We start from the raw sequence: 11,489 nt of genomic DNA on the forward strand, positions 1-11,489 counted from the left end.
ATATATTATGTTTAATTCGAAATGACCTAACTACAATTGAATTTAAAGTAGTTGATTTAATCGCTCAACATGAATTATGTTACTGATATTGTACATTAAGTGTACTTTACTCTATTCACGCTATATTAATAATCACAGTATAAAACCGCAAACCATTCTGGTAACGTGTTTGGTATATTTTGTTCAACAGTCGTACATATAATAAAACCATGACTGCACATATATATGAGATGTGTTGTGTAACTACAACTGTAAATATCATCAACTATTGTAATAGCATTATTAGGTACTGTAAATATTAGTTTTGACATTCATTCAATTGTATCTGAGGTTTTAGTGTTTATGGTGGGAAAAGTATTACTGTTTATAACATTTTTGCTTATACAGGGAAACATTAATCTGGCCAATTTTTTAACTAACACATTTTAATTTTCGTAATTTTTATAAGCTAATTTTGTCGTGATTTTCCATTGGTCACATCTTGAAGTTAAGGCACAATTTAGTTCTTTCAAAGGGACTGTTGAAACGTTATAACTTAAACAGTTTAAAATTAACTGAAAAATAAATATTGTATTTTGTCCCGATCAGGTTCTCTTAGGGCTAGTTCGCTTTAGACATTGACAATAATATTTTAATTAACATAACAATTTTTCAGATCATTTGCAATAAGGCCATATGTGTCTTAAAATATTTCATGTATATTAACGTGACTAAGAATACTTATGTGAAAAACTACAGAAACAAGCTCAGTAGCCAAAAGTAAACATAAACCCCGTTTAATGGCACAGGGTAACCGCCAAAGACATAGAACACAAACAAAACACAAAACAGAAACATGGAACACTAGCACAAAACTCCACAAACAGCACAGTGCATATATACTATATGAAAAAATAAGTGTTTATCAAGGATTGTGAGGAACCGCCTTGAAACGGTCGGTAAAATGTAAATTTACTGGTGATTTAAACCAGTTTACGTGCACAAACCTAACTCTTATCCAAACAATCATGAAAAAAGGATAAAACGTTAAAGTAAATCTTGATTCTAATCTTGGTCTCTTAAAGGTAGGGACATGCCATTCTTTTATTTTGGGTCTTTGAGGGGTAAGGATAAAATTATACTATTTTTTTTCAATAATCTCTCGAAGCTTTGGCTCGGGCCCAAGCGTCCTCGAATGATCGCAGTTTTACTGTTTCTGGTTTACGTGAATATTATTAAAACGTCTTTGCTGTGATTGTTCAGTTAATGCGTATATGTGTAAAAGAAGAAGAAGAATAACAAAATACCATTTCCCATTCGAAAGTAGACTAACTGGATAAAACTCTTCTTTGATAAAATACAAATTATAAAAATCATAATTAGATCCATGCCACACTCCTATTTTATATGTATAATTATAACCTTGAACGAGTCACACTTTTGATAAAACCATAATGGTAAAATGTGTAATGCTTTGAATAAAGTAATCCATTTTCATATAAAACTTTACATTTTCCCTTAATTTTGTAAAACAAACAGTTCAAATGACGTCCAGTAATACATTTTTTTTATTGCAAAAAGAAAATAACGGCATGATCATTTAACAAGTATGACGTCATCTTATCTTAAAATTACGTCGCAATTTAAAAAAAAAACTAAAACCATTTAACGTATTTTGAAATTGAAATTTTAGATGTTCATGCGTGCTAGCCTTTAAGCTAATATATTTGAATTACATTGCAATACAGGGAGGTAGTTCTACTATTTCTTACCGGACACACATATGATAAAAATAATCCGACCTCATCATCTGTTAACACTTCATTGTATACAAAGCGCCGAGGAGATATGTACGTTATATCACAAAAAGAAAGTTTTTAACATAACATTGTGTAAATTATGATTTCTTGTGCCATATCCTGTAGACCAAAACAAATGTTTGCGTTTACGAGGATCCCTTTTCAAGGCATTATGTGTTTTGAAAAAAGATATAAATTGAAGAAAAAAAATCTCTGCAAACCGTTATATGTATTGATGTCTTGCTTTTCGCAGTGAAATGTCAAAACTTAAAAACTTAAAAGGCCTGCTATGTGTTGAAACTTTGCAATAGCAAATTAATACTTAACATTCCGTAATGGACACTGTGTTTAATAATGACTGCACTGCATCACAATTTAGTAGGTGTTTTGTGCTTTATTTAAAAAAATGTATACCGATTATTGATTTTAAATACACAAAATGAAATGCCGTGTTGAGCACAGAACAAAATATATACTTATTTACTGACATTAATTAAATTTGAATAAGCTCGTAACTATGACATGCATAACTCAGCTTGGACGTTGCCGCTTTTGACGTAACGCAAGTTATGAACTTTGATCCGTCCCTACTTTCTGTCTTTTTACGTTGGAGTATTATGGATTAATTGCACTGCTTAAGTGCTTGGTTTTTTCAGATATTTTTGTTTTTTTGTAAGAATGTATTGTTTTTGATTTGTTAAAGATAACTTTGAAAAAACACAACATAAAGCGTTTTATGTGACGAGAATAAGTCTGTAATTGGCAAACAATGCACACGACGTTGATTTACGTGCTCCCTTATATGATAATATATTATATGCTCATGAAACTTTCTGTAAGTATATATTAGCATGAAACACGTTAGTGATAAAGATAGGAAATTCATACAAATTTATTACCGTCTGAATGCCATCTGGGAATGTAAAATCCAACACGATGACAGTTGCATCGCCATAAGCCGTAGCTACTATGCTAGTCTTGACCTCAACTCTTCCAGTGGGTTGAGTCCCTTAAAAACCAACTTACATAAATTAATATCCGCTCAATAACAGATTAAAACACGCTTTGTGATTTCGAAAATGTTCTGATAATAGCAACACAATCCTTTCAAGAACAGTCTAAATCGATTATAATGCAACGCATATGTTAATGCTTAAAACAATGTTATCATTATTCTATTAAAGAACTACACGTAACCACTTACATTTCCCAACATATTTGAGAAATGATTTTTAACCACTTCAAGCATAATAAAGCAATGAAATTTAATTCAATTTACAATAATCAAGATTGAAATTTTACAATTCCTTGTCAATTACTGATGTTTAAGTACCTGTATAATACGAAGTCATTTAAGGGTAACTTACAGTTCAAGTGTTCTTTCATGTGTGGAAACCTCGTCAGGATTATTGCTCTTTCCTTCAAATTTATAACTAATTAATGACTTTAATTACTTACGATTGGTATATCAAAGCATTTCGAGGAACATATACACAACAGAACAAACAGAGTATGACTATATATTTTACCAATAGGCGTTAGAGCCATCGCTGTTTCGTATATTAATACATTAATCAGTCGTAAACAAATACTGTTCTTTTTCGTCCTTATGTTGTATTTTAGCTATCACTGCTTACCCTTTCAACTCGATTCAAGTCTTCTTTAGTTCCTTTTAACTCCGCCTCGATATCCATTCTAGCCTAATCAAAACATAGAACAACGTCAGCCATGTGAAGCAGGTAAGCATTTATTAAAGCACATACAGAGCTTTGATATTATTCAAATTCTAATTCGAGAATGTTTACTTTGCCAAAATGAGCTAGAAACACATTGCAATGGTATAAAGCAACTTAATAAAAAGAATGTTTTATCAAGAATGGTGATTTTCTTTTAAACCATGTATTGTTTGGATTGGGAAACAACGGACAATAAGTTTTCTCTTGTTCGTTATTTTTTCGATTAACGTATACTTTTGTATTTGTACTTTCTGTGAATATTAACAAAGAGTGGGTTATTTTGTAAATGTTCATTTCTAGCTGTTCATAGGATTATAATATGCTATTTACAATAAATCATTCCCAATGAGGTAGCGAAGTAACTGGCTAGGAATAGTATTTCAAATGAGATAAATCGGACATTAATCTACATATATTTTTCAGTTATATACACTTGTCGCAATTCTTGCATGTCAAGTATAAATATATAAAAATATATTATAATAATTATCTTACAATAACACTTTACCTATTTGACATTACCATCATTTATGTTTTGCTTTGCGTATTTGTGACAAACATTGTTCTATTTGTTTTGGTCGAAAATATCTTTATTCGCCGTTTCATAAACATTTTAAAATGGCAATTAATATTTGCAGTATTTTCCGTTGGAAATCAACTGTTGACTTTACAATTGAAAAATAGTTGTAAATTTCTTTTTTCCTACAGAGTCAAGTATTATACTTGCATGCAACGATTAACGAGCGGTGGTTTCTCAATTAACATAACCTACAGTACGTACATCAACGGAGTATGTGGCCGAACAGGACGGACATTAGGCGTTTGTTTACGGGAGTGTTTTTCAAGTTCAACCAAACAAAATTAATCATTTTACTAATGATATCAACGTTTTTTACCGGAAGGGACATTTTGAAAAGGCTAACCATACATCCAATACAAGTTCATTGTACAAGTTTAGTAAAACGTCAACAAACTAGATTACCACAATAACTATCATGTAAAATAAGTACACAAATAATTTCATTTTGATGATTTTTAAGATATATTTGTGGTATCTGAAAATTTAAATGTTAAATCTCGAGCAGAATAATAACTGAGTGTTGTTGTCATTACTGGAAGAAGTGATGAATCAACACTTATGTAAGAACTCGTGTTTTCGGTAATCATGCATATCCCAGGAAAATCGAAACTAACAACATTCGTTTACCTTTCCTAAACATCCATTAAGCTGGGTGTCATGTATATCCGTCAAACTGATAACAATTAGTTAGTTATAGCCTTAAATGCAAATGATCGGATTACTTATGTTGGAGAACATGACACCAGAAACATGTCAATTTTTAAGGTACAGTCTCGACTCTGTGACTTATAAGTATTCATATGTTTGAGTACATTATGCAGAATCTTTCATTTTTCAATAAACTTAAACATTTGGGATCATATGTACGGATTATCATGTTAATCCCATTTTCCTCAATTATTTGCTCTCTTGAAGCCAAAAGTAAAATAAAAAAAGTTATTATGAACAGGTTCTTTTTCGTGCAACATCTTACCTTCTCTGATTTATCCAGGTCTTGTTTCACTTGTTTCAGCTTACCACACAGTGACTGTCTTGTCTGTAAACATGTATGGAGTTTGTTACTTTGTTATCCGTTTAAATGATGATAATACATATTTTATGAAAACATCCTATTTGTGCAACATCTTACCTTTTCTGATTTATCCAGGTCTTGTTTCACTTGTTTCAGCTCATCACTCAGTGACTGTCTTGCCTGTGAACATGTATTTAATTTGTTACATTAGTAACCAGTATGAATTACTAGTACGATAATACATATTACATTAAAACATCATTTTTGTACAACGTTTGACCTCTTCTGATTTATCGAGGTCTTGTTTCACTTGTTTCAGCTCATCACATAGTTAATTTCTTGTCTGTGAACATGACTGGGGCGCTGTTACATTAGTAATCCGTATGAATTATGACAATACATATTATATATACAAATAAAACAAAACACCTACGAATAGTACGATAACCTATGTTCCCTCTTGAAATCCTCTTATCAGATGAACGGTGATACTGGCATTCTAAAACGTCTCTGCTTGGATTTAAGTTTGTGTGAATTTGAGGAAGCAGGCCAATAAAATCTTAGATGTTGCCTTATTTTAAACTTTCTACTCAGTTTCTCCTAACGTTTCAAGTTTTTGTAAATAACAAAATATCAATAATTTGCATACAGTTATTTTCTAGAAAGCCAATGCAATACTACAAATGCGACCAAAAATATCACATTTTTGTATCCAAATTATATCTAGTGAAATGAAAAATGATGAATAACTTTACCAAGGAAACCATTTGTTTATTTACATACAATTGCCATAAAGCATTGCTTTTACTTTTTTGGATTTTCACCACTCTGTTGCTACTTGTTTTCGAATACCTTTCGTGTCTGAGACATAACAGGCGAAACTAGTAGCATAGTTCAATGGCACTGTTAAGCATAAAACGATTTTATTGATATTCATGCAACATAGATTTAACACAGAAATGAGCAAAGATAATACTAAAATAAAAACCAAACTCGTATTAAAAACAACACGTTAAAATATCAGCCTAATAGAAACACTTAACAGTGTACCTATGCACAAGTATAACACCAGTCCTGTATATACCCAGCATTCTAAATGTATAGTGGCAACTATTACAAAGGTCTGAACATTTTAATTACAAATCTACCTGTTTGGTACACCCGATTGTATGATAACGACCAAATTAATACAATATATTTCCTATGCCATGACGATTACGCTCGTTAATCATATTTTACAAGTGATTTCCCTTTTAATCAGAAGGGAAAATGCGTTGGATTTCCCGATGAGTGTTTGCTATATTTTTATCACTGGTTTACAAAACATTCGAACGAATACCCTGTCTAAAGACACAAGGCTAACATCAACAGACACTTATCTAGAGACAAACCCGTACCAAACAACACAGACAGACAAAAACCCAGTTTTAGATTACTTCACAGAGGGTTCATATTAACATTAAATCGAAAATACAAACCTTTTCTGATTCGTCTATTTCATTTCCTGTCTTTTTCAACAATGCAGTGAGCTCTCGCCGTGTCTAAAATATGAAAACATATAACATAAAATGATACACGTTTTTAAAAATGATGATAGCATCGGTCGTATTTGGTCATATTTGATACTGAAATAAAAAATGCAATATGATATACTTCGACAAACCAAATCATATAATAAATGAAATTTCATGTACGGATTAGAAAAACATAAAGTGCAAATTAATGCATTGATAAAATATATATATATCGACAATCTCATTTAATTTAAACTCGTAATGAAGTTGGAATTATGCTACTGAGCATCTAAGCAACAAACACAATAAGCGATACCTTGTTAATTTCTGTGATGAATGCGACAACGTCGTTGGCATGTCCATCGTCGCTCCCTGTAACTTCTTCATGTTGTTCACAAATTTCCTCCAAGTCCTCAAACATACATTTCAGAATCACTTTGTTTTCTTTAAAGTCAATCCCCTTAAATGTGTGTATGTGTTTGATTTCTTTGAGGTGGGATCTTGCGTCCGAAACCTCTTTCTCAAAATGTCTACTCACGAGGAACAAGCGCCCAGCCATTTTATTGTCAACGAAATCATCAATTTTAATTTCTTCATTGTCACACCACTTGATTTTCTCATCACACATCTTAGTAATATGGGAAAAGGTGTTTATATTTTCTTCATATCTCTCTCTTATTCCGTCTTTAATGCTACTTGTCAATTCATCTACACGCTGTATTATTTTATTTCGTAATTCCATACAATCTTCAACGCATTGATCAGCATTATTCTTGTAGCTCTCCTTACTGTGTTCTGCTTCATCTTTCAAAAACAGAATGTCTGCTTTTAGCTCATTGAACAGTGATTTCATCGTGTTGACTTTATCGCAATCAATGTTTATATCTCCATGCAGCAAGTCAACAACCTCTCTAATGCAAGAATGATGTTCTGAATGAAGGCATCTGCCACATATCACGGAATCATGATTTTTACAAAGAAATATCGTTCTCTCTGTCGGATGCTGCTTACATCTCTCTTCAGTGATGTCCCGCATAGTGATCTTTGGGTTATCATTATTTTCCTCATTCAAACTGACATTGTGAGTTTTAAACATTTTTCCTATCTTGTGAATATCTATACAAGTTTCTCCAAGGTATCCACAGGTTTTGCAATATCCAATTGCATTTTCGTTACTGCACATTTCACACTGAATCTGTTTTGAAGCCATAGTTTTTGGTAATGCAGTTTAAGATAAAAGGAATGAAGTCAAAACGTTCTTTAATAAACAAGTGTGTGTGGTTTGTGGGATGAAGTGATGATTATTTGTCAAATATTATTAATTATTTCACTGTAAACCCTATATCTTCATATGAGTATATGAATCACTGAAAATATAAATACATGTATGATTAGCAAGATCACAAGAATAACAGATAATCACGAGTGTGTAATAAAGCTAAGGTCAGTTAACGCTGCCATTGAACTCACGTTTAAACATATAAGTAACAACTTGACTTAGTTTCAATCGTTCATTTAGGCTTAAAAGGCAATCTTAGGTTTTAAAACGATATAATAGAGAGTGTGTCATAAATCTAAAGGCAAGTAAAGCTGTCAACAAAATCACGTTTGCACAGATTATGAACAGTTTTTTCTCCGTAGAAATCGTTTTAAACGCAAATCACTAAGGCGTAACAAGAACAGAGACGTTTTAAATATAATGTTTATCGATCGATTAATTATATGAGAAAGTGTTATGTTAAGCTACACTAGTGTGTATGATATAACAAAGATGCATCAGTAAATGAAATGATGGAAGAGTATCAATAATGCGTAAACATGATGGAGAAGTACAGAAAAACAACATTAAACATACACCGTTGTTATAAAAACATTATGTATTCCCTTACTGACATCGCGTCATATTCACAGCCAGATGATTATATGCCAACTCCATTATATCAAGAGACAAAAAATCGTTAACATGATTCTATCAACAATCAACATGTCTTTGTCCAATAGTAACGCGTCTTAAGTTCTCAACAGTGTAAACAATATTACAATGCATATACAAAATCAATTTACATAATGAAAAAACAGATGCATTTTGACTATAAAGTAATAAACAAATAGCAATCATTTAAGAAATAGCTAACAAAAAAGAACTGTAAAAATGAACGAGAACTCGATTGACTATACAAACAGGAATATGAACAGGCACCATTAAAACTTTAGCAGAAGTCACTTCAGTCGTGATAAATCAGTGAACAATGTATTTTAAAGAAAGACGCTAAATTTAAAAAAAAAATGAATATATGAGATGATTTTTGTGGATCTTAAAATCTTAAATACCGTATGATCACTGAAGACCGCAGAAATCACACTTGCATTCGGGTGGGCTCAGAGGCCTCCCGACAAAGATGTCAAGGGTCCGATCCCTTGTCAGGGAAGGTTATTGTGGCCTTGCACACGGACACTCAGTTCTAGTGAATTTGACTCAGGAAGCGGACTCGAACGTGTTTAAAAAATCAACTGTAAACTTTCTGAACAACAGAGCTTATTACCAACGAACCAACCTGAATTATATTCAGAAGCAAATAATTTCCTTGTTAAAAAATTTACTTTCTGTTTTGAAGGCTTAAAACACTTATATTAAACTTACAATATTCTAAGAATATGAGTTGGGTACATACCATATTGGGGAAATTTTGCTAGTCAGGTAATGATCAGAAACGATTCGAGTCTTGTATGAATTCATGAACAGTATCAACTATTTTGGAGTTGTTCACATTGTTTGGGGTTGGATTGCCATAGAGAATGAAACCAATGTTAACATTTGTGATAATTGACATATCACAAAAGAAAGTTTATCGAGAGTCGGTATATAAAGGACAATGCATAACGTTCTGTTTGTATTAATGCACATCAAATTCAATACGTTAAATAAATAATGCGCACTTTTTTAGTCATAAATGCATTTGCAAAATAGCATGTTAGTTTGAATGGTACGGGTTTTAGGGAGTAAAACGTTTTCAGACTGTGCGGCTTTAAGTATGCTCAGGGGCGAATACAATGTAAATATTATAACATTATCTGCATTATGTGTGTGTGAAGATGTGCTGTCGATTAATGGTTAAGGTAATTTTTCCCGTATTTATTTCATCTATTTTAGCTATTTTAGCTATGTATTAAGTTTATCCAGATTAAAATAAATAGTTAACATCCAATCAATACGACGGACTCCTTTTGCACAATAGGACATTCAGTGATATTTTACTAACATAACTAGATATATAATACAAACATGGATCTGTGAAAACCACTGTGTTCATATTATAGAAGTGTCTCTGACGTATTATTCAAGCTTAATTAAAGCTTAATATTATTTAAACTATGATGGCTAATTATCGATATTGCTGAACTCACTGGCAAACAGGTACTTTCTATATACCAATACGTGAATGAAATATACGTCTAGCAGGCAATTGCCAATGCCATTTAATTCGATAAGTCGATAATATACATGTAACCACCTAAATTTTGTCATAACTATTCGGCTAAATCATTTGGTATCAATCGATATTACAAGCAATCTGCGTCGGACTTTTTAATATAGAAATACTATGACTAAAATAAAGCGTTAGCAAAAGTCATTTCAGTCGTCACAGATTATTGAATCGTATGTTAATGACTTGATCATAAAGGTTAAAAAAAGAAAAAGAAATCGAATGAGAAGCGATGATTTCAAATCATAATTCCATATGCTCTCCCTATGGCATCTGAAGACCGGAGAAACCAAGCTGCATTGCATTTATAAAGCAAATGACTTCCTTATTTAAATAAGATCGCCTCTTTAGCTTTGTAACACTTAAAACATTTGGATATCATTTAAAAAAAAACGAATTTATCCAAATATTGAACACACTCCGAAATAAACATTTTAAACATATTGAATGTAATTAAGTCTCTAAGACAAGTGAAAGCACACCAAAATAACAATAAAAGTAAGTAAAAGCTAACACTTAAGCCTCTATCTTATTTAATGTAACATAACTTTTACTGAAATCCCATCGTAAGCACTGTAGGTTACATAAGCCATCCAATTTAGTGAATATAACTTAAAGAATGAATCTTAAAAGCTCAAATATTGTATTCATGGATTGAATAGTGTGTATTTCAAAATTGTAAACATGATTACAGACAACCGAGGTCAACCAACCTGCATTGTATTCAGAAGCAAATTACTTCCTTGTTTAAGTTATATCTCCTTTATTGTTATCTTAGGCTTTAAAACTTATTTGCAATCATTAAGAAAACACAAATATCCAAAATATTGAATACATTCCCAAATGACCTCTTCTTAAAACTCGGTTTAAAATAATTATTAGATTTAATAAAAAACAAGCAGGTATATCAATGTAAACAACTGACGTTAGTTACTACTGGAGCAGTCAACAGTTTTGTTAAACGACGATATTCACTGTCTACATGTCACTTAAGGAATATTTTCAGAAATGATATTAACCACTCTCAATAGAAAACAACTTTAATTAAGGGAATATCTATGTTGTGGTGGTATGGATTCTTTATTTATTTCAATAAGGGACACACCAAGAAGTCTAAACAAGAATGTAGGTTTTCGATATTGATTGTGAAATGCATAAACTAAAACTTGTATTATTTGTTTATATAAAAGGATTCCTGTGCTGATACTTTAAGCTAAATTTGTGAGAACGCCGGTAAAGAAAAAAAAGAACGGTACAAGAAATAGCATATGCCTTAGATGCAACGAAGTAGAATTGAACATTGATGAATATGTGTATGTCGCTTAATATCATGAAATGTTTGATATTAAATCGAAATTCGAAACCAAGGACATCTAGCTCCATT

At 31.7% G+C, this 11,489-nt stretch overlaps 1 protein-coding gene across 3 annotated transcripts in view; it reads right to left on the reverse strand.

Annotated features, from left to right (window-relative positions):
- LOC128241476 (uncharacterized) overlaps positions 1-11,010 on the reverse strand; it is a 35,940-nt gene extending 24,930 nt beyond the window's left edge. The window contains exons 1-8 of one of the 3 annotated variants that reach the window (XM_052958419.1): positions 10,819-11,010; positions 6,937-7,987; positions 6,585-6,647; positions 5,224-5,286; positions 5,068-5,130; positions 3,416-3,478; positions 3,146-3,197; positions 2,678-2,787 (exon numbers count right to left, since the gene is read on the reverse strand). In XM_052958419.1, coding sequence (XP_052814379.1) covers positions 2,678-2,787; positions 3,146-3,197; positions 3,416-3,478; positions 5,068-5,130; positions 5,224-5,286; positions 6,585-6,647; positions 6,937-7,830 — 1,308 coding nt within the window. In that variant the 5' untranslated portion in view covers positions 7,831-7,987; positions 10,819-11,010. The remainder of the gene's footprint in view (positions 1-2,677; positions 2,788-3,145; positions 3,198-3,415; positions 3,479-5,067; positions 5,131-5,223; positions 5,287-6,584; positions 6,648-6,936; positions 7,988-10,818) is intronic. The other 2 variants (XM_052958420.1, XM_052958421.1) reach the window with 2 other exon arrangements.
- Between the last annotated feature and the right edge of the window lie 479 nt (positions 11,011-11,489).

Source organism: Mya arenaria, chromosome 7 (genome assembly GCF_026914265.1).
Source record: "Mya arenaria isolate MELC-2E11 chromosome 7, ASM2691426v1".
Classification (NCBI taxonomy): Eukaryota; Metazoa; Mollusca; class Bivalvia; order Myida; family Myidae; genus Mya; species Mya arenaria.